This window comes from Hippoglossus stenolepis, chromosome 4 (genome assembly GCF_022539355.2).
Source record: "Hippoglossus stenolepis isolate QCI-W04-F060 chromosome 4, HSTE1.2, whole genome shotgun sequence".
In the NCBI taxonomy this organism is placed as follows: Eukaryota; Metazoa; Chordata; class Actinopteri; order Pleuronectiformes; family Pleuronectidae; genus Hippoglossus; species Hippoglossus stenolepis.
Window position 1 is genome coordinate 23,262,738 of NC_061486.1, and position 24,394 is coordinate 23,287,131.

At 41.5% G+C, this 24,394-nt stretch overlaps 1 protein-coding gene across 4 annotated transcripts in view; it reads right to left on the minus strand.

Moving 5' to 3' along the window:
* Positions 1-133: 133 nt before the first annotated feature.
* Positions 134-24,394, minus strand: part of gdpd5b (glycerophosphodiester phosphodiesterase domain containing 5b) — a 53,325-nt gene continuing 29,064 nt past the window's right edge. The window contains exons 3-18 of one of the 4 annotated variants that reach the window (XR_004695214.2): positions 23,451-23,554; positions 19,003-19,096; positions 18,763-18,822; positions 17,693-17,791; positions 16,767-16,860; positions 13,951-14,096; positions 12,551-12,633; positions 9,908-10,058; positions 7,934-8,155; positions 7,250-7,407; positions 7,016-7,163; positions 5,445-5,527; positions 4,177-4,191; positions 3,062-3,174; positions 2,455-2,759; positions 134-1,431 (exon numbers count right to left, since the gene is read on the minus strand). Coding sequence is in view for 2 of the 4 variants with exons in the window: in XM_035155084.2 (XP_035010975.1) it covers positions 1,346-1,431; positions 3,062-3,174; positions 4,177-4,191; positions 5,445-5,527; positions 7,016-7,163; positions 7,250-7,407; positions 7,934-8,155; positions 9,908-10,058; positions 12,551-12,633; positions 13,951-14,096; positions 16,767-16,860; positions 17,693-17,791; positions 18,763-18,822; positions 19,003-19,096; positions 23,451-23,554 (1,656 nt within the window). In the remaining 2 variants the exon portion in view is untranslated. The remainder of the gene's footprint in view (positions 1,432-2,454; positions 2,760-3,061; positions 3,175-4,176; positions 4,192-5,444; positions 5,528-7,015; positions 7,164-7,249; positions 7,408-7,933; positions 8,156-9,907; positions 10,059-12,550; positions 12,634-13,950; positions 14,097-16,766; positions 16,861-17,692; positions 17,792-18,762; positions 18,823-19,002; positions 19,097-23,450; positions 23,555-24,394) is intronic. The other 3 variants (XR_004695215.2, XM_035155084.2, XM_035155085.2) reach the window with 3 other exon arrangements.

Here is a 24,394-nt window from a genome sequence, read left to right on the forward strand (position 1 = left end):
CAAGATCAAAAGTGGCCTACGACATTAAAATAGTTTAGGATACATTTTTATGCGTATGGACAAAACACAATTTGTTAAGCATGAAAATGCTTAACAAATAGATATACAAACAGAACAATCACCACAAGTGAGCTCTTGTATTTTAAAATGTTTTAATGTTTAATTCTGAGGCACAGAAAAGAAGTCAACACAAAAGGCAACCAATGTCTTGACCCTGTGACACCTGAAGCCGTGTCCCTTCTGCGAGCTTGGAGCTTCACTTTCACATTTAGTACCCACTTCATTTACATTACAGCATTCAGCATCCAGACACCAACAGTGAGAAGTTCCTCAGCACGACACACACTCTACTGCAGCCCAGAGAACGTGTGTGAAGTGAAATGACTATTCCTGCCGTAATATTAAACTGTCACATTGTTAAAATGTAACGTGTAGTCGGCTGGAGCATCTCTAACATTGGTTCACTTTTCCTGTACAACAACACACTCAACACAGCACTGCACACAGGGTAAAAAAAATACATATCCAGTCAGGACACACTCAATACACATCTTTTAAAAAAAAAAAGAAGGTATTATTCGTAACACATTCACATTAACCACTAAAAGACATCAAATATCTCCACCCCAAACCATTTTCACCAGGTCCTCCTGTAAAACAGGGGAAGCACAGCTCACACAAGTCTGATATGATGGTTACTGTAACATGCACTGATCAGAGGGCGGCGCTTTTCATTCAGCCTCGATCAAAGGAATCATCTTACATACGTCACCTGGAGAAGGCAGGATCTCTGTAAACAAATTGTCTGTGTTCTTTTCTTCTTCTCTTTAAATATAAATAGTAATATTCGGTCCATTATGAACAGCAGCACAGCAGAGTGGTGACAGAAGGCAGGAGCATAACGAGGGATGAAGCTTTTTGTCTCATGCGGCAATAAAGGATTTTAAAAATCCTTGTTTAAAAATAAATTAATCTACAAAGAGAACAATATCATTTACATTGCTCGCAGCAATAAACTGCTTAAAATAAAGAATCTGGAAACAAAGTTTTGAAGAGAAGCAGGCGATGGTAGCCTGGGGGGCCTCTCGGCCTCGGATTTGGCGAATTCTTTTAATAAAAAGTATCGTCCTATGTGATAAACAGTAAATCTGACAAGCAAAAAAAAAAACTTATTTACAGAATGTACACATAACTGGGTGGTTGTTTTCTCCTATACAGCATATCTGTCAGTTCATCAGTAGGACAGAGGGGAGACCTCACATTGAATAAAAACAGTAATGATTTGAACACAGAGTGTTGTTGTCTCCATCACGCCACAGCAGATCCACACAGGGCTCAGTTTCAATCACTGGCTGATGCCCTGATTGGTGTAGTAGTCGCAGTCATTGTCCGCATACAGCTCCTCAGCACTGCCAACTCCGTTTCCCACCTCTGGAGGGCACCAAAGGATAAAACAAAAAAAGTCAGTAAACTATAATACAATTTTAAACTCTTGTTTGCATAAACATTCTCACTCTTGGTCAATAAAGCTGCTTCCAGACATGAAATGAACTGGATGTTTTAATTAAATTTTAACGTCCGAATGAGCCCATGTGACAGCTACAAGCTTCTTCTTCTTTGTTCACTTGATTGGCAGGTGGCAATCAACATCAAGGTGCATTAGCTCCATCTGCTGCTGTACTTTATCATCATCATCATAGCATCCTACTTCTTCTTCGAATAATAACTAATAGTTTAGTAGCGTAGCTACATTTAAAAGTACCCTGATAGTCTGTTGAACCTCTACGTGACTGGAGTGAAATCGCTACTTGGGGTGAGGACTAATACACCTATCCTATTCTGGCCATTGGAGGCAGGACCTTCTTCCATTCAAGCTTCAGAGAGAGAAAAGCAAGCAGGGTTTCTAACCAAGATGAAACAGTGTCATGACATGAACTCACATTTATCTGAGATAATGGAGGAACAAAATCATTTTGAGTCTGACCGTAGAGAGATGGTTGAAAAATGAATATCCAAGGAGGGAACAAGATATAAGACCTGAGAATACAGCAGGAAAATGTCCAGAAAATTGAAGGCATGCCGATGATGTATCCAACATGCGACAGACGTTAAACAGTAAAAAAAAAAAAGACTGAGTAAAATGACAACATGGAAAGACAAGGACATTCGAGAGCTATATCTGCTGATGCCTGTTTCGATGTGCTGTAAACAAAAACACGTAATTTCTGCAGCTGAATTGAAACATCATATCCTTTCTTTTGAAAATGTTTCTGTTGTTGTGAAAGCATCTGACCTGGACAGTCTCCTGCTGTGTTTTTGATATGTAAAAAGAAAACTCCAATTTTCTGAAGATTTTCATGTCTGAAAAGGGCTTTAGTGAACAAAGAAAAAGTAGTAATAGGGTGCAAAACTGAAATTCAAAACAGGAAATGATGATCAGCTGACATTGCTTACCTTTCACCCCCAGCACTACAGGCTGTCTAGACAGAACAGGGTGTCTATAAACTCCCCTACACAGAACGACGTCTCCACTGGGAGGAATGATGGGGAGATCACAAGGTGCGTGAAGCGATGGATGAATGGTTGGAAAGGGCATAATAGGCATAGAGGTGGCAGGTAACGAGGGATGCAATGGATGCATGGAATAAAAATGGAAGAATCACTGCTGGTGAAGAGATGGAGAGGAGGTAGGATGGACAGGAGGTGGTGCACATCACACACGAAGGATGGAGGAGGCAGGCGGCTTTACTGGGGCTGACCTTCAATGAGGATGAGAGGTAGAGGAGGAAAAGAAGGAGCGAGAACATTCACAGACACTCAGACAGATTCATGCTGGGATGGAGTCACGTGCTAGTGGGGCACCTGAAACTCAAGAAAAGGCCCATTCCTCATCTTCAAGTTGAAAAAGTGTGAGATTGTTTTTGTAAAATCGGTAAATTTAAAGGATAAAGTAAAAAGAGAGGAATCTGTCTTTGAGTTCAGGAGCCCAAACAACAACACAATACAAACAAACGACAAAGACGCACAAGAGGACATTTTCATTTCTTTGTGAGGGCCTCACCTGAAAAGATAAGTTTCTCCTTCATGACGCTTATGTCTCGACTGGACCTCCTGACGGCAGCACTCAGCATGATCTGCTCAGGGTTGTAGCTGCGCATACCACTCATCCGATACCTGCAGGGTCACATGTTACATTAGAAATCACCTGGAGACAATGAGGACGTCACTAAACGCTGTGGCCTCTGCTCGAAATGTGCAGTTTAGGGTCGACAGGTGGAAAGTTAAAGTTTACATTTTTTAATAACTAATGAGTTAGTTGACAAAATCTGGCTGTTTTATGGAGACAAATAAATCTGTTTAATTTGAGTGCTTCTAAAACTGGCTGCTACACTGAATGTGATCTGACAATTCAGTCTAGGCATATTTATGACTTTTCCTGCATGTGCTATAAGCCTATATAATACTGTGCCTTGTGAATAATCATGAAAGAACATTCTGCTCTGTTCTGTGAAACATTAGGACAGCATTCAGCTAATTAACTTTTTACAGTCGCTGACGGGATCAATCCCTCGCTATCTGGGATTAGTACGTCAGTCAAGGAGGAAGACTGAGTCATTTCCTGTATACGAAAATCACATCCTTGTTTAAATGAACAGCCTTAATTTCAATTAACTTAACTGACGAGCATTAGTCACAATAAATCAGGACTAATGCAGAGAGGCATTCAAAAACAGAAATGCAAACAAGCGAGGCTTTAGTTCATCAGCATCAGTCCTGAGGCACTTCCCCTGATGAGGCCGTCGTTCATTTTGGACGTTTAAGTCTTTTGGCTAATGAGACGGAAAATAAATGAATAAATATCATTGGGGACTAAATGCTCTGGCTATTTTGTGCTGCGTTATCTTCCGCCCACAGGGATAAAGACCCTCTAGAGGAAAGTGGCAGCAGTGCTTTACGATTCAGTTGAGATACATAGAAGAAAGAGAGAGGAAATAAATACATAAGTAATGTGGATAGAAAAATCTGATGGAGAATGATGTTATAATAAAGAGCAACAAAAAAAAGACAGAAGACAAAGAATGCCTCCAAGAAGAGAGTGATGGATAAAGAAATCAGAAGACAGACAGAGGATGAAAAGGAAGAAGACTTTGGGTCAGAAAGACGTGACCCAGTTACCTGATCATGTGATAGCTGAGAGAAGATGCCAGAATGCAGCAGAGGAGGAGAAGAGCATGCACATCAGGCAGAGGAAGAGGAAGGAGAGGCGGAAGGACAAAAAAAGGACGGGAGACAAGAGAGGTCAGTTTAGAAGCCAGCAGAAGCTACTGTTGAACTGGACTGAGCCGAGCAAACCTGCAACGCATCATGAAAACAAACAAACAAAATCACGGCCCCTGAAGGACAGACCATCACACTCTCCTGCTCTCCAACAGAGGAAAATAAATGTTTATTTCCTTTCTTTAATCAAGAGTGTGGTCTTTCAGTTTGCGAGCAGGATTAATATCTCGTTCAGATTTTGTAACGCTCTCACTTAAAACCCTGCACTTGCACTCAAATATACCCTGCTTGTGCTCAGATCTCCTGCGCTCCAGCTTCAGCGCCTCTCGTGCTCAAGCAGCTTCTGTGCGCACGTGAAACATCTGCTCTCGGATTTCTCCTCTGCTCTTGGATTTTGTTTACGTTTGTCAAAATTCCCCAACCAATAGAATGCCAGGTGTAGCGATGGCGAATGAAAATGTCCTGCCCCCGTTGTGGACGACACCTTCATGGAGCAGGAGTCTAGAAGATTGCTGGTCACGATGGAGCAGCAACACCAAGGATTTCAATCCAGTTTTTATATTATGGGAGAACTGTTGCAAGCAACTATAAAACCAAATAGTTTTTTTCTTTTCCCGCTGTATTTTCTGGTAACAGTACCGACAGCAAAGTAACCACAATGAGGGTGAGGTTATTTCATTTGTCAACACTACACCTGGCATTCTATTGGTTCGGACATTTAGACAGACATCTGAACATGAAATCCATAAATCCTACTCTCAAACAGAAAGACCACACTCTTAAATAAAGAAATGCTGGAAGGGTGTATACACTTTAACCAGGAGGACACATGCTCATAGAAAGTACATCTTCTCTGTCACACCACAGGAGAGGACAGCTGAGATGCATCTTATAAAACCACATAACAAGTATGTGTTATAGCAAATCATTTTTAAATACTGAAAACACAGGAGAAGAGAATTGTTAGGTATAAGCTGCAGTTTTCATGATGTGTTCCAGACACAGTGGTTCTTGTTAATTGGCAGCAATAAGTGACACACACACGCACGCACGCAATTTTCTTTCCACTTCTTTCATCAGCATAGAATTTGAGAAACATTAACTTCTGCGTTAGAACTCACTTCAGTGATTTTACTACAGCTACTTCACCCAGTGTCCGTACTTACTTCTGGAAAATGAATATTCCTACAACTACAGCAAAGGAGATGAGGTCTGCAGTCACCCACATCAGGCAGTAATCCTGTGGTCTCTGGAAACACACAAACGCACACAAACAGCCACACGCACATTACATGAACATACTTAGTAAAAATGAATCTCTGAGTTATGTTTTGTGTGAACTTTGCAAAAGTATGTTATAGCAAGACCCACCACTGGATGGCAGTATATATCAACATACAGTCTCTTATGTTAGAAGCATCATCTTAACCGTCTTACATGATATGTACATTAGTCCTACGATATATGATCTTAATGGCTGAATCCTCTATAATTACATTGGGACAAGTTATTAGGTCTTGAAATGTGCATTCTTGTCAACATCCACAGAAAGATGTACATTACCTTTGACAAAGAGGTTATGTTTTCACCCCTGTCCATTAGTTTGACAGATGGATTGTTTTTTAAGCAAAATTACACAGGACCAGCATAACAGATTTCCATCAAACTAGGTTGAAGGATGTGGTATGAGCCAGGGAAGAACCCATCAAATCTGGTGCGGATCCAGGAATTAATATTTTCATCTATTTTCCAGGGAATAATCCATGAATATTGATTAAAAATATCATGCACATTAAGGGGAAAGATACCTGCGAGTGTTAGATATTTGGTGCAGCTTGAATGAATTTAAGGGGACTATTGGGCCTTGGTGGAGCTGTGCGCTCTACCAAGTGCCATTCTAGTTTGACCTAAATTCACCGTGCAAACTCTCCCTGAACCACAGCAGGGGGGCCGGGGTCACATTAACATGTTGTCATGTTGAGTTCCCATATGGCGACACAGACAGGAAGACCAGGCTGGCACGCTGCACAGACGAGGCAGGTGAAACATTACCACAGAGACGCAGTGTTGAGCTGTTCTCTATAGGATCTGCTACAGTGACTATGCTTATTGATGCTCTTAATAAAAAGGTCTTTTCACTGTCCCGGGACTTCAGATGAGTGCTGGAAAATAATAGGACGAGCCTGTTCAGTGCAGGTAATAAACACACTGGAAGAGCTCAGTGGAAAGCAAGGGTCCCAAATTGACATCACCCAGAAAAATCTAATTAAGTCATGTAGAGGAGGTGCAGCTGAAGGAGAGGAGACAGGCTGAGGACAAAAGTCAACACCTTGACCATGAGCTTATAGCAAGCGCAAACATGAATGAAGATGAACACATCACAGGAGGAGTCTAGCATTTTAAAATGAAATGTGGTCCGTTACAGAAACAGAGAAACACTTGTGTGTTGATTATAATCTAATAGCATCTGTACTCTTTCTTACAAACATACAAACCAACCAAGAAACAAACGGAAAGGGGTGAAAACACAACCTCCGTGGCGGAGGTAACAGAGAATCTAAAAAAAAAATCTGGATTAATTTAAAATTACTGCCAATCAATCAAGTCGCAGTTTACATCCATGTTTATTCAGAACTATTTTATAGAGTCTACAGTCCAGACTCGTATGTAGGGAAGAAGACTTTGAAGGATTTTAAAATAAAAGGTTTAATATAAAAGTGTATTTTATCATAATTACCATGCGCCCGATGGGGTAAAGCACCCTTTTGAGGATGTGCGGAGCCTCTGAAGAAACCGATGACACCCCGCTGCACCAGAGCACCGAGAACAGCCAGGGCTCGTTGACAGTGTAGAGGGTGAGGTTGATGTAGCTCTCAGAGAAGTCACTGAAACCAATCACACACACATCTAAACACATTGGTTTTAAAACATAATACAAGTGTTAAATTGCCATCACATGTGTGTTCCCCACCTGATTTCCCGTGTGCTGGCCTGGTTGTATCTGAGCAGCAGCCTGCTGATGCCCGACTGATTGAGACTTTGAGGACTCTGTTTCTCCACTGAAGTCTGGATCAGACCAGGAGCCAGCTCTCTCACCTGAGCTCTGTGCTCATCTGGAGTCCACATCACCTGCAGACAGCACAGGACACACAACCCTCTGTTACACCTGTCTCTAACGCCTCAGCCATACTTGTCACATGTGCAGTGAATGAAGCTGCGCTGCGGGCATCTGTTGTTCACACAGGGAGTGTCTGCTGCGGAGGTGCTACATGAGGTTTCTGGCATGACGACTGCATTTCTACTAATAAAAGAAGTCTATGTGCTTAAATAAATGCCAGGCATCTATGGTATGAAGCTGTGCATCCTCCAGTCCTTGACTCAGAAATATTTCACAATAAAAACAAATGAATGGATTCAGTCTCAGAAACATTGAGTGCGTTTACTTTGAAACAGGTATAGGTAGTGTTTATAAAGATGTTTGTGACATATTCAACATATACATGCATTAAAACTGTGGTTAAAGATAATCAATACATTTATAGTTTGGAATATTTGACATTTCCAATCATCCTATCACATTAAATATGTTCAGAATGAATAGCCAGACATTCTTCTGTGGGTGCTTGGCCCATGGATTGGGTTCCTCTACACCTACCAGGTTCTGAGGAACCCCAGACTGCTGCACAGCATGCAGTGTGTCGTTGATCCAGCTGTGGTACAAGGGGTGTTCCAGAGGTGGTCTCCTGAGCCTGAAAACCACTGTGCTGTTATGGTAGGAGGACAGCTTTAGAAGCTTCTCCAGGCTGCACACACTCTGGTTGGCAATCAGAGTCTTCTCATGCGGGGACAGCATGTGCACCGTCCAGAAGGGGTCATCCTAAAACACAGGACCTCATATAAGGGAGTTTTACTGTTTAAAATATGATCAAAACAACATAACAACGCTTCAACTGCTAAAAATTCAACTGTGTTTTTGGAAACCTGAAGAGAAATATATATGCATTCATAATCCTAATTGTTCCTTTGAATAAATGCATTTATTTTAATGTGATGTAGACTGTTTGGACAACGCCTACAGGAAATAAAAAATAGAGGATTATTTTCCTTATTTCATTCACATTCTTTCTCGCTTCAGCGCTCCCTCACTCCTTGTCAAAGCGTACAAGCTTCTTTTTTAGGTCATCCATGATGTGCTTCACCTCATCATGTCATTTTGATGACACTTTTAATAATCAATCAGGACATATTATGTGGCATGTTCTGGCAGATAAATCAGACTGACAATGACAGTGACTGTACAGAAGTAATAATGGTATTTTGTGGAATACATATCCAGCAACAATGTATGCATGTGCAGTGTAAATAGACTGAAAGGAGAACATAATGTAGATTCAAACGAATACTGACACAGCAGAGGCAGAGCAGCAAAGTGTGTCTGTGCAGCAGTCCGATCTCATAAAATCTCAAGTTTCAGAAGAAAATATCAAACAAACACAACAACAGATTTTACAGAGATTATTTACCACAGTAGCTTGGAAGCAAGATGACAAGAGGAGTACAAACTCTTGACTAATGAAGGATTACAGAGTCCACAAAGAAGCAGTCAAGTAAGAAGTTAAGGGTGCAGGAGCAGGCAATGGGTAAGTAGGAATAATGGATAATGTCATGTCACCGTTTCATTTCCACATTTCATTTCCTGTAGATGGAAAATCATATGGATGCAGGCTGGTAAGAATAATTGTGGGTAGCAGGTAGAGCGTGGATACTTGACATCGGTTAAGACATTAACTTTTAAATGACTTGCAAGTTCCAGTCTGGTTGGTCAGGTTGGTTGTGTTCATTTTCTACACTGCACATGTCTGTAATCAGGAAAAACAACTAATAACCATGTGAAGGATAAAGTGAAAAATACTCTGAGCAGGTTATATTAACTGTATCGGGATTGAGTTCGGTTTGGACACAAAAAAAATAATGTTTTGGCCCGGGCTCGATTAGTTTCTCTCGGGCTCCGACGGGTTCGGATAGAAAAATGCAGCCTGTAACACACTACAGGACAGGCTGTATTTACACTTGGGTTGCCTTGGTAGTGGTTGTTACCGTTGTTACCGGTGTTACACTTGGTTACACGGTGTTCAGGCACAAACCCATTTCATTACTTGCCCAGCGGCCACAACATCGTTAAATTTTTTTCATAGACATAAACTTATGTAGTTTATTTTTGTGCTTCAGCGCCCACATCACTAGACGGTCTTCTTGTTAAATGTCCAGTGTGACCGATAACACAGCTGTTGTCACAAGTTTATTGCCACCGTGGGAAAATTTCGACACTGTGACATCCCTAATTTATACACACTTTTCATTGCTTGTTTGTCTGTCTCATCCTGTCTGGAGCACTAGTCTGGCACATCAGGTTAAAACAAATAATTTTTCTGACGCATGCTTTGACCCTGGGAATCTCTGTAACATAAATGGATCTCAGCGTTTAGATGAAACCGTCATGGCAGATCAATTAGACAAACATGATTCAATGGCCTATGACTTATATTGCACGTCACGCTGTGTGAAAAGCTGAAATGGCTTTAAAATAACCCATAAAATAATTCAGTTGACTTTAGCAACCCAGAACTACCTTAAGGAACCACTGTCCGGCATTGAGCTGCTGCAGATCTGTCCAGTTAAAGAGTGCGGCTTCATCCATCTGCCTCTCTGGGAAAACCTTCTCTATGTCTGTGGTCCTCCGCAGCGTGCGGTCGTGCATCAGGAAAGGCACTCCGTCCACACTAGTGATCAGAGACAGGTTGGAGTTGGAAAGGAAGGTAAAAAAAAGGCAAGAAAGAGGAGATTGTATATAGAACTGATGAATAATAGACTTATGTCTGCTATGCGGACGACACCCAGCTCTATCTTTTCACCAAGCCCAACATTGCCCTCCCACCATCTTCCCTCTCTGACTGCCTCATAAAAATCAAATCCTGATTCACTCAAAATGTCCTCAAACTTAACTGCAATAAAACTTCTCCTTGTTGGCACCAAGTCCACTCTGGCCAAATGTAACAGTTCTTCACTTACAGTTGACAACTCCACAGTTTCTCCATCTCCCCAAGTCAAGAGTCTGGGTGTCGTCCTTGACAGCACTCGATCTTTCGAATCTCACATTAATAACATCACTAGGTCTGCATATTTCCACCTACGCAATATCAACCGACTCTGTCCGTCTCTCTCACCTACCAGCACAGCTATACTTGTCAACGCACTTGTCACCTCCCGTATCGATTATTGCAACTCTCTCCTCTCCGGTCTCCCACTCAAACTCCTCCGTAAACTCCAACTGGTCCAAAACGCAGCTGCCCGGATCATCACCAGGACCCCATTCAGCGAACACATCACCCCTGTCCTCCAACAGCACTGGCTCCCTATCAAATACTGCATCGACTTCAAGATTCTCCTCCTCACTTTCAAGGCTCTCCACAACATGGCACCTCCTTACCTCTCTGACCTCCTGCACAACTACACACCCACCCGTACTCGCCGCTCTTCCTCCTCCATGCTCCTCAACACACCTCCTGCCCGGCTGTCTTCCATGGGGTCAAGGGCCTTCAGCCTTGCAGCCCCCTGACTCTGGAACTCTCTCCCACAAGCCATCAGTGAATCTGACTCTCTCCCCACCTTCAAATCCTGTTTAAAAACTCACCTCTTCTGATTGGCGTACTCAGTTTAATTTGTTGTATTTACTTGTTCTTTTATTAGTCTGTTGTTCAATATTTTTTGTATTTATGTTTGGTCTGTTTTTATTTGTATTATTTGTACATGTAAGGTGTCCTTGAGTGTCATGAAAGGTGCCCATAAATAAAATGTATTATTATTATAATTATTATCATTAATGTTCTTATTCATGTGCCTTAATTCTAGGTACATACATCATTTCTTTGTCACAATAAGGATAATAAATGTTTATTTACAGGCAGCAGTGCTTGTCTCCCAATTATTATATATTACCAAAAATATGAAATCATGTCAAACGAGAAAAACTGAAAGGAGAGCAGAGGAGACAAACGTTTTGGGATGAAACTTTTTGGAAAATGAAGCTGCTGGATATTTGAATACCAAATGATCATCAGGATGTTATTCTGACAAAAAAAAGTGACAACAATGGCATCTGATTGTTTTAATATCTGACATTATAAACTTAGCTGAAGAGAAAAAAAATTCTCTATCAATATGAGTGTGTTAACTGTTAACTCCTGACATAACGGCGCCCAATAAGGATCACAGCGTTTTATGAGGAATACTTTTGCTATATCTCATAATACTCATTGCATAACCTTACAATATGTGTTGCCTCTCAATAGCTTTATATACTGCAAGAAAACGTGATATAGTCATGAGAAAAAAACAAAACAATGTTTTGGCATAGTTTGAATGTGTGTGTGTGTTTGTGCGCTTTGACTATGTCCCATATAGGGTTGTGTGATTGGTGCAGATTGCTGACAGGTGAGCTTCTGAGTAATTAGACTTGATGACAACCAGAGCGACAGTGAGGCGGGCGGGCGGGCGAACACACACACACACACACACACACACACACACACACAGAGTCTGCAGCTGGGTAACATGTAAGAGTGTACTGACATTTACCGGAAACACACTGCAGTGGTAAATACAGGCCAACAAACACTCACCCTAGCTGGGCCAACAAAGCAAACCCCCCCCTACTCCTACACAACAACTCCTCCTCCATCACTTCACATGCATGAGATGACAAGTTTAGCCGCTATCCATCATACACCACTATAGTATCCACTGTCCAACCTCCCTCTCCTCCTCCAAGTGTGCCCCGCTGGGCTTAGCCTGTCACCTCCCATTATGTTGGTGATGTAATGCCTCCATCGACTGACTTCAGCAGTTAATAACCTGAGTGTGTGTCCAGTTACTCTTGTCACATTTTGAAATATTACTACTTCATTCATTTCTCTTTGATGAGACATAATTTCTAAAGAGCACGTAGCCATTACTTGTCTTTTCTGACAGAAATCATAATCCACCTCATTCCATTATATTGACAGAGTAGACAGTTAACAAAAGCAACAAATTGTGTTGTGGTTGATAGTACGTAATGCTTAATACTGGTATGCATGTGTTTTAGGGAAACCAGAATTCTGATGTCATTGAAATAAATCAGTGAGGCATAATCTAGACGAAGAAAAAAATAATACTTAATTTTTTAAGCTTTGTCATATGGCTGTATTGATCAAGTTTGAGTGTGTATGCACACCTGATAGCCACATCAGCTTCCAACCCAGTGACGTTCATCTGCAAAGCTCGCTGGAAGGACCACAGTGTGTTCTCTGGAGCCAGCTGGAAACCCACACACACACACACACACACACACACACACACACACACACACACACACACACACACACACACACACACACACACACACACACACACACACACACACACACACACACAGAGTAAAAACTAACACACAATTACACAACATATTCCTGTAACAATGACCTAATAGATGACTTTCCTAGAAGTCCTACTACTGATGAACAAAATGTGAGAAAAACATAAAGAAGATCTACAAAGTAAAAAGAAAACCATAAACATTATGATGTATATGAACATGGACTCCTTCCACTGAACACAGAGAAATGGTGGAAAATGAAAACGGGCAGTCATCTTTTTCTCTTCAAGTCAAGGTTTAGCTCAATACAGAGTCAATAGGTTAAACACTTACAAAAAAATAATCTTCCCATGAAAACCCCATGAGTAAAGCTAATATCTGGGAATGATGCCATAATCAATACAGATTCCTTCTGGGAAACTGAGTCAAGTCATGTGATTTTTTTTCAGTTTTCCAGTGAGAGTCTTACAGCCTCGCAGATCTACTCCTAAGTTTAGATTCCACTGTGACGATCGATCGCTTTATGCAAATACCACAAAAAGCAAGGAGCGTTTCGGAGCAAAAATCCACCTTCCCTTTTCTTCCAAGTGTTGTATAATACTCAGCAGTTTAATTTACCAGGTACATTGATACTTATTTAGGAGTGGTTTAGAAGCGTTTACATTAAACTAAGCACATAAATAAAATATGAAAAATTAAAATGAGGTCTGCATAAACCATAATAAATCCTCCTTCTAAAGCAAACTTAACCAGAAGCCTGTTAAAAACTGTAATCTGGAGTCTAAAATTGGATCAGTGAGAGATCTCTGCATGTCTTCTGTATTCTGTGTATTTTCCAGAAATACACAGAATACAGCTGGTAATATATTCTTGCCATGCATCCGGCAGTTGAAAGCTCCAGGCTCTGACCGGCCAATGTTTGTGGACTATTTTCAGTTGCAGGACCATGAGGTCATTAACAGACTAGAATAGCTCTGGGAAGAGCAGAGAAGAAAAGTTAATGAAAAACGAGGTGGACAAATATCTATAAAAGGCAGCAGAGTTTTTCCTCTGCTATCTCCAGATCAGAATCAAGTGGTGCTAGAGGCTCCATTTCACAGAGCCTCAGTGTCATCAATGGCACCAAGGTTTGGGTTTGATTCCCTCTGAAGCCAGTATCACATAGCTGAAAGTGTATGGTAATGAAAGAGCATATGTAATACAATTTACTTTGCCTGTTTCCCACCTCCTGATTGCATGAGAGAGGTCAGCTGACTTACCATGGGGGCTCCCCGAAGACCAATAACGTCAGGACGGGGTTTGAGAGAGGCGTGTTCCATGATGCAGGGGGAGGTGATGTAGATGGGCATCACATAGAGTCCCAGTAACAAACTGAGATACAGCAGCATGACGACCACCTGGAACACTGGGGCACATACATATGACAATATAGTTTGATCTGATATCCAGATACGATTGCAGAAGTTGAAAGTATAGATCCAATTAGCTTGTTTTGCTGAGATTTAGATGAGAAGATTGATGCAACTGTCACTGTGTCGGTATATTAAATATTAGCATAGCCTAGCATAAAGACTGGAAACAGGGGGAACAGCTAGCATGGCTCTATCAAAAATCTGCCCACTAACACCTCAGAATATCACTAATTAAAATGTCATATCTCATTTATTTACAGAGAGTTATGGACCAGATTCTGTTACCTTTGTTTCACCTCTCCACCCAGTCCCAACCCCATCTTATAAAGCTAGACATGCACGTGGCATAAATTCTCTGATGTAACTCCCAACAAGAAATCAAAAAAGTAGGTTTAAAATATGTCAAACAATTTTTTTAAATGTTACAAATATATCACATACAAATTTGTACTGTCTCTTTTTTGCTTTTATCCACCTAATAATTACAGAGATCTCTCTCCGTCTGTCTGTATGTGGAGCACATATCTTGAGAAACGTTCACCTTATTGGCTTTACACTTGGCATGTATATTGTCAGGAGACCAATAGAGTGTACTGTTTGGTGCATTTTGGACACACAATACTTTCAATATAATTAACTTTGAATAAACAGGCAGCCAGTGCTCTGGAGCAGCAGTGGCTGGTCCTTCTCAATGTAATTGAGGTTGTTACAACATCAACCAATTCTCCAGTTCAGGGTTCTGCATACCGAGTCGAACGTCACAGAACTTTAAGTAAACAGATGAACAGCTCTTTGTGAAGTGGTGGCGTAGCTTGAGGGTTCTGTGGACTGAGCCCCACAGCTGGTCTTCAAATACTGCAGGTCACTTTTACAGTTTCAGAAAGAAAAACGCAACCAGCATCACCACAGGCCAAACAAAAAGCCCATTACAACCAGGCAGGTTTAGCATGTGCACTGCACAAGTACATAAATATACTAAAATATGACATTATCTTGCCAAATAACTGCCTTGGTAATATTTAGTCTAAGACCGATAACAGTTATCATCTTCACCTGTGTGACCAGTAAAAAATACAGCTCATATTCTGAGACATAAATAAATAAAGCCATACCTCTGAGAATCATTGGAAAATGATGAGAAACATTTTAACAAAGAGAAAATTGATGCAACATCTAGGACTCTTATTCAGTTTTCAAACAGATGTATGATGGAAGCAGTGGCTGTGAATATAGGTAATGTTCACAACTGTCTATAGCTGCACTAAGAAGCCAGTGACATTGACATCAGAGGCCAAGGACACACAATACACTTCCTTCCCTGCATCCACATCAGTGTAAGTAAGCGATGAAGGCTACAAATGACTCACTTTGTGTGTGTGCGTGCTCCCTTTGTGCGCACGCACGCACGCACGCACGCACGCACGCACGCACGCACACAAACAGGAATGTATTTGTTTCAAGGTCAGCTGTGGGGTGGGGTTGAGGAGACAACTCTTGTTACACACAGGAGATTCACAGTCCACACACACTCCTTGGTTTTCAGACTCCATTCTGCATTACAGCAGAGATGCTACAGTGGGAGGAATCAGGCCAAAACCTTTCCACCTCATCTACATCTCCAAAAGCAAAAGACCCTTGTTTCTCACAGTACAAGGCAGAAACTGCCTTGTCCAGAAAGTTATATATAACCCACTGGAGGTAAAATCATCAATAAAATGTATCTTAATATTAACTAAAGGTGCGTCCAGGAATGCACTTACAATCCTGAACTTTTCTAGACGAGTACTATGTGTGAATGCAAATGCCTGAATAAGTTGTCCTCGGTCACTGTCCTGTGGGTGTATATTTCTAGTTGGTGAGTGTTCTTCAAACACGTTCATATTTCAAAACAGATTAGGAGTCTTCTTATATTTGGGCATTTCATCTTTATTGATATAGGATGGTAAAGCCCGATTCATGCTTCTGCGTGCTACGCAGGTAGCCTACGCAAAGGGCAGAGCATTCATAGTTGTGCATAGGTATGTGAGTCTTGCTGGTATTACACCCCCTGAAACACTAGTTTTTAGGCCTGTGTTGCGTGTCTTCCGGTTTCTGCTGTGATTATTTACAAATCCTGTAAAAAATGAAGGAAAAGAAAGACATCGTCCGTGTTCGTTCCTTAAACTTAATTCAAAAATGGTGGCGAGTCTGCCGGAAATGCGATGCTCCATGTGAGCTGTCCGAGCTCCCAATTGAGCTTAGTTTTAGTTTTGAAAAACAATGTACATGACCAACATCATTTACAATAAATACCTTAGATATCTGGCGATCATTTTTACGGAATACAATAAGCCTGGTACATAAATGACAATTAACTTCAAATGTATTCACACCTGTTCTATTCTACAGCAGTGTGAGTTAGAATACACGTTCAGTGCTGCTAATCCCCAGAGAGAGTCCTGCACCTGAGGAGAAAACAATCCAAGGTGTCCGGGCGGGAAAACATCACATGAGACTGAAAGAATGTTTGTTATCTCCGACACCCTGGGTAGAGGTCCTGGCCTCCGTCCACAAAGTGTTAATCATTCACCACTCTTCCTGTGCCTCTGTGTGTGTTGTGTGTGCGTCACAATGTTACATCATGCAACAGTGTCTCGTATTCTGTGTTGCGAAAGTACACATACTTGTTTTCTCTGCACGGGCGACCTGTCCAGCCACAATCCAAGACAGTGCTGTGACAGCAGCAAGAGCCCCTATGTGCAGGAACGGACCTGTCGCCTGGTCAGAGACGTGCGCCAGAACAGGGAGGAATAATAAGAGACAATAGATCAACAGAAAGGGACAAAAAGAGATAGAGATAGGGCAAAGAGAATTTGAATTTAAGAGAGACAACAAAAGAGATATAAAGAAAGAAGTCAGAGAGGCATGGAATGACAAAGATTATCTGGAGTTAACACATCGGTTACACTACTCAAAATATGAAATAATAGATATAATTGAAGGCCGATTAAATGGCATCAGTAGCGTGATCTGTCCACTTCAAACACTCACTCCTCACAGAGACACCCTGATTATGCACTTCCTTGGATATTATTAAGGAACTTAATATTACCAGTCAAAATGCAGATATTACACTTTGTTACCTCCACCAAGGAGATTTTGTTTCCACCCCCGTCTGTTAGTTAGCAAGATGAAAGAATCTTGCGTGTTAGGGGACTGATTTCTATTCTATTCTAGTGTGTGAAATTTGGTGCAGGTTGACTGAATTTAAGGATAATTCTTTGTTGAAGGTTTGCTCTCTCTTCTAGTTTCATATGGAAAAGATAGATTATTCTTCTTCACACTGGTTAAGGTGGTCAGAGTTAAGAGTTAAAGTCTAAGTTGTTGTGTATACTGTGAATAACAGACTTCCTTCCCCAATGCATGACAAGACTTTAGAACTGAAACTCAAACTCAGAGCCCCTTGTGGCTGAATGGATACAGAAAATGCCACATAACCACAAGATCATTGGTGTGAGTCCATACTGGAACCGTCACCCCCCCCGAAAAAAAAGTGATGTCAAGGTATATAAAGTGTCTTTGGGGCTTTCCTGTGTTTTAGTGTGCTGACCTGCAGGGAGATGGGGATGATGTCCCACTCTTGCCCCCATGTTTGATTGATAGATATCACCCCAGCGACGGTGGTGAGCAGAGCAACAGACACGCCAACCTGTGTGAGCAGAAAGGGAGAACTTTGACTACATACAGTACTTATACATTCTCACAGACAGACAAAGACAAAAAACAGATTAACCCTGAACAGCTCCCAGGCCTGTCACACCTCCAACACTGTTTGGTTCTTGTGTTTGTTTTGCAGATAACGTTCTCGAGCAGGTCATTTACTGGGCTTTCACAAGCTGGTTCAGGACAAGTTCAGCTGAGCGTGCAATCACCAAACAGCAAACAGATAAGAGGATACACACACAGAATATGTACACACACACACACACACATCACAGACTATATTAGGGGGACAAAATGACAGCTCCCCAAAAGTGAAGCCAAAGCATCTCCATCCTGGTGGCTGGCTGCAGTAATAGTCAAAGTATAGGTTAAGAAAATGTTTATCAAAGATGGCTTCTGTCTTTTTAAGTAGTTCTTACATAAGTTCTGATGTTCAAGTGCTCATTTTTATGGTACCATTGGTAAATCGTTTCTGTAGCACTTTTTATCTTATTTGTTGAGATCTGTTGCCCTTGCAGGATTGTAATAAAGACAACCAATCATTTCACTTGGACTGAATGAAATAATTGGTAGGTGTACCTGTCTGTCACTAACCGACCTGTCAGCCTGCGCGCACCCTGTCCGTGCTCTCACTGTGCATAACCAGAGTCTTCACAAGCTATAGAGACACGGCTGAGGCAAAGAAGACAGTCAGAAATTAGCGAGCGAGTCACAGTCAGCTTTTAGCAGTTCATGCGTTTGGGGGGCATAGCTTTGACGATTTGGGCTTCATTTTTGGGAAGTGGGAGAAAGTGGAGACTCATTGTCCATCTTTATACAGTCTAACATACACACACAGAGAGAGAGAGAGCGAGAGAGAAACATACATCTATAAATCTTGCTGACCTCCTTTCTACCTCCAAGTTTTCCACACCAACACTCACACAAACACAGTTGCTCTCACACTTGGCACATTACCTTATGGAGCCAGTGCAAATTTAACTGTTGTCCAAGTGCAACGTGGCAAAGTGCTAAAATCTGAAATTAGATAGGGGAAAAAAAAAGACAGATAAGAGTACAACTTTCAAAAACAAGTTCTGTCTCACAGATTTCCACTTGCTCAGCATCAACATGTGACTATGCTTGTATGGCAACACATTAATCATGAGCGCAGCCTGTAGCACCTCCGCATTTGTGTGTATTTGATGTGGGACAGACCATTAAAAATGCAATGTAGGTGAAGCCAGCAGCGGTAGTTGCCAGGATGGGAACAGTGCCATCACTCCACTCCCCAGAGCGGTTGTAGAGGAACCTGCAGGAACAAGAGAGGGAATAATGTTTCTCTTCATCTGAACACTCACCTGCATTTTATCACAACTAACTGATGTGAAGGCTGCGGTTTGAATTTAAAATGATTATCTGTCACCTTTAATCCCTCAAATATAAACTATGCCTTATAAATTGACTTGAAATTATATAGAGTGACAGTTCATTATATTAGCAACATTGCAAAACTGGTATTTACAGACTTTTTGCAAGGTAATGTTAGTTTAGGTGTTTGCAGAATTATATATTTGTAGTGGATCTGCAGCTAAAGTTAAGCACATTAAAAAAATGAGGACCCATGCTCTTTAGTATTGTAGGCTGCTGTGTTTCAAAGGTCTCTGATATACAGGCAGACGATCAAGTAACCTTGAGATTAATGCTTTATTGTTGCAATAAAACTAACACAAACATAACAGACAGCAGCCTCAAACCGCAGACATTATAACTGGGCTACACGGAGCATACAGACCAAATAGATTATGTGATTGCTAAAATTAATGGAAGGGTGGCAAATTATTAATAGCTGGTTTCTGTCTTGAGGAGGAATGTAAGAGTAGGACACAGACAACAAAAATATCCAGACTTCACAGCATGCAGCAAGACATACACAAATACATACCCATGAAACTGTAATGTTAGTATTACCGTTGCTATTACTAGTGAAAACATATCTCATTAGTCCTCTTTGAAAAAGTAGATGCCCAGTATCAATCAAAGTTAGCAACACTCTTACAGGTGTAACTTGTTTTACATCAGTGTAATCATGGTGGAAGGCCGTGCCAGCGCTTGGAGTTTTTTCAGCCTTCTGACTCCTAAGACGATAAAGTCATCAGTGCGGTCATATTTTAATGATATAAGAGTGCTGGGGAAACTTGATCAAAGACCTTATCTGCAGAACACGTGGAAAGAAAGCTCAAAGTCTGATGTGGGGGCTTCTGAATGACCCTACATATCCCTGTGCTGCAATTTGCATTGTGTTAGCAGACTATTCACCTATCGCACACAATAATGTTTAGTCACTTAACCAACAAGTTAAAAAAAGAGATAGAGAGAGAGAGAGCAGCGGAGTCAGTGTGTGTGTGCGCGCTATTACTTTTCTTTCATTTTCTAGGACTATCATAAATAATTTATTTATTATCTAGGGCAGTAGGGCTCCATCTGATTGGCCAAATATATTGACATGCACAGTGTGAATCCATGGCACACCACTCATTGCATTTCAAGTCGTCTTTTGCGATACGTAAATCGCGCATGTTGATATGGCGATGAAGATACATTATTGATATATCGTGCAGCCCTACATGGGACATTACATTTTGTGTGTGTGTTTGTGTAAGAGAGGGAGAGAAAACATGAGTGAAATAATATTAAAAATAATTTTTGTGTATATATCTATGTTTTTTTTTTACATTTAACCACATGAATACAGATAACCATGATCATTTTGGTCACTATAATTTTGACATGAAGATTTCCCACAGTTACAACTCTAGTATAAGTAAACACCCATGTCACTCCGAGCTGTAATTCTCAAAAGACTGACACTGGGCATATCAAAAGGTTTACAGCCGCAGAACAAAGATATTGTTTGTGTGTATGTGTGTGTGAGTTTGAGTGTGTGTGTAAGTGTGTGTGGTGGCCTGTAGCACTAATTACATCCAAAAGCCTTATCAGTGGTTTGAGAGGCCCGGATCTGCAGCAGGGTCACTTAGCACTGATGATCTTAGGCCTTTGTGAATACATGTATACTGCAGATGGACCAGGACACAAGGCTACTGAATCACGAGAACATAGAGGGCAGGGACGTCATCTCTGTGATTATCTGTGGAATCCACACAAAACGCAGGAAGAAGAGCAGGAAATGTGTACACTTCCTATTAAAAATGAATGGTTAATGTCTGCCCACCAACAATGATATCCAAAGATAACAAGAAAACACACTGGTGGTGAGACTGCTGATAAGGTGGACTGGGGTGAATGTTCGGGGGAACTGAAAAAAAGAGGATGGAGAATACAAGGATGTTAAGAAAAAGAGTCTATTAAAACGTAAAATGGGTGGGAAATAAGGGAGGACAAAGGGGAACTGGGATACCACAGAAACAAATGGCATTGGGTAAGGAAGATTAAAAGAGGTAATGGAAGGGAAGGTGATGATAAAAAAGGTGACATTGTAGAGGTGCCTGTCAGCAGAGGGGGAGGGGGAAGGGAAATAAGGAAATTGGCAAGAAAGACGACCAGTGTATGTTACATTAAAGGGACACAGTAGCTATTTGTACTGTAGCCTAGCCTATAGAACGATGTATTCACAAGGGACGATAGATATACGTTTGTGGCCTAATGAAGTCAATTTTAGGGAAATTTGCACTGTTATTTTTTACAATATAGTCGCCCCCTATATTTAGTCCAGTCGTGGAGTATAAGGATCCTTGTCATCACCCTACTGGGTATTGATTAGTCTTCCAGAATGAGTGTCATCTAGGGATGCACCGATATGGAAATTCTTGGCCGATACCGATATTTAAAACAACAATCTAGCCGATAGCCGATACCGATATTTGTTTATTACTTGCATGTGGCCTTCTTGGTGTGTAACGCCGGGTTTACACCGGGTGCTGAAGCGCCGCCCCGCGCCGCGCAGCGTTATTCTCAAGCGCGCAGCCGCCTGGCTGTTCACACCGGACCCGCATTTCTCCGCGTCGGTCAGCCCGTGATTCTCCGCTTGTTGTTGTATGTAACCCGTTCAATGTCGGGTGTCGGGGGTAAATGACGTATTCTCCAAGCAAGCCTTTAGCCCCCCCCCTCTCTCTCTTTTTATCTATACGACTGCTTGTGTGGCTGTAGTGGATGGGCAGAGGAGGACATTTAATTATGTGATTGGGAAAATTGGGAAAATTAAAACTCCAGGACAACAGAAGGGGAATACAAAGTATGGGATGCATATTTGATCATTTATATCATATCAAATATGTCATTTATATCGTTTTAAATCATTTTTCAGTCTGTTTCCTGGCGCGATACGCTCGCTCGCACGCCGAAACCATCGGTGAAGGGCGCTGGCGCGGCGCGGCGCAGCGCATCGCAGCCCATGTGAACCGCACAAAGGTTTAACAGGGGGGGGGATGGGAGGCACCTGGCTTTCCTTGGCGCTGCGCGGCGCTTCAGCGCCCGGTGTAAACCCGGCGTCAGTGTACCATAATCTGGATGCCAGATTGGCAGGCTGCAGAAAACATACCAATGAATATCGGCCAATGTTATCGGTGAAAGTGAAGTTTATTACCGATACGCCGATAGCAGTAAACGAGGCGAATATCGGCCGCTACCGATATACGGCCGATACATCGGTGCACCACTAGTGTCATCTCTTCTTCTCCATGCTGTAAGAAGGGGCACCCTTCCTTCGTGTTACCCTTGTGTCCTCTTGGACCTCCTCGGGTGATAAGCCCTTGAGACTGACGTAGCGGATGACTGCCTGTCCTATTTCCAATTACCAATTATAAATAAGAATGGCAGAGCCCAACAGTTGCCTTAAAGTCAGTCAAGCTGCAACAGATTTCACACAGTTAAAGATACCACCTCCCTACACAACAAAGACTGACTCATATGTGCAATTTAGTTGCAATTTACAGGAATTGTACGTGGATGTTGGATGTAGAATTGGCCCCTTTGTGTAAATTATGGCCCAGATTTAGAAAAATCCTAGCTCCCCCACTGATAATAACTGACAGCCATTAGAGACCATAAACAGTAGAGCCCGGGGGTCTGATCAGCCTGCTTTGGGCCTGCCTCAGGAGTGGCTGTCTTGTGAGCAAAAAGCAGAAACACACTCAGAAACACAAATGAAGATGAGATCCAAATAACATCCTCTGGTGCTTTTCATCAGAATATCCCCAGTCAATTAGTGTTGATCCACAGGTATTGTAACACCCAGTCCTAATAACTAGTCTCAATTTAGGTGAATTAGTGCTTTGACAAAAATCGTATGCATGATTTAAAAAATAGATACATTTTACTTGCATTTGAAATAACGCTTACACATGGTATCTTACAGTATATGTCAGTCACATCAAGTAGTTTTTTGTACATGTTGTACAGGGCTGACAGTATAGGAAATGTTTTTTGAGCAATACCTCTGTTACATAATGGTGTAATCTGTGAAGTCCTGGGTCTCTGCTCAGATTAAGGCAGTAGACAGATTAAGCTCGTGATTTAGGAAATGAATAAACAGACAGGCACAGATAAAATCTATTTACAGCCAAACCAATACGGTGACAGGCGTCTGGTGCTAGTTTAGACATGACAACACACACACACACAAGCAGTCAGTTTGGTTGTGTACTCACCAGTTGAATTCATTGTAGTCATTATGTGCCTCCCACCAAAAGTAGCACCAGACCAGCAGCAGACAGAACGTGAGAAGGAGGATGAGTGACCACAGCAGCTCCCACTGGGCAAACACACAAACATGATTATATTACATTATTATATAGATACTATTATTATTCTCACACGGACATACACTGACTGACACACACACACACGTTTTCCAGAAGATCTTCAGAGACTTTATAAGTGAAGTTAACTTTTCAAAAGCTAATCCATTTTTGAGCACATGTTTTGAACTGGCTGCTGAACTCTTCAAAGAGTATTCCCTCATACACTTTGCTAATTATCAAGGATTTACTTTTAATAACTTCACATGCAGGACAATTAATTACTGTTCTCCTCTGTCCTGCACTTTTGTACTGTGGCAAATATTAAACCGGCCACATCAGCAGAAAAAGATAGACAGATGCGAACACTTGGGCCATACCCGAGAGGATTTGGAGGCAGACTCCGCTACAGTACATCTTTCTCAAAGTAAGCGACTGAAAATCCATTTTCTCTTTTGCGGTGACTCAGAAAAGAACCTGTTGACCTTTTTTATGAAGCAAAGACAACTATTTCTCATTTAAAAGACAACAAACACAAGAGAACTTGAGCAGCATCTGCTTCGGCTGACTTCAAATGAGCTGCTGACACACACGTTCACAATGTTAATAGAATGATGTCTCTGTATTGAAGAGTAATTTCGGACTTTATCAGCCAACGTCAGTGAACTCTTTAAGTGAAAGGTCAGAGAATATGCGCATATTTTAAAAAGATAATAAGTAGTTAGTTAGCTAGCAGCGAGTCAAATCTGGACAAAATTGCACAAATCACTTTTTTCAGTCAATGTACTCCTTAGATGTGGGTCAACTGTAAGTGTAATCAAGTGTCTTGCATGCATGTGGCAAGGTAATGGAAG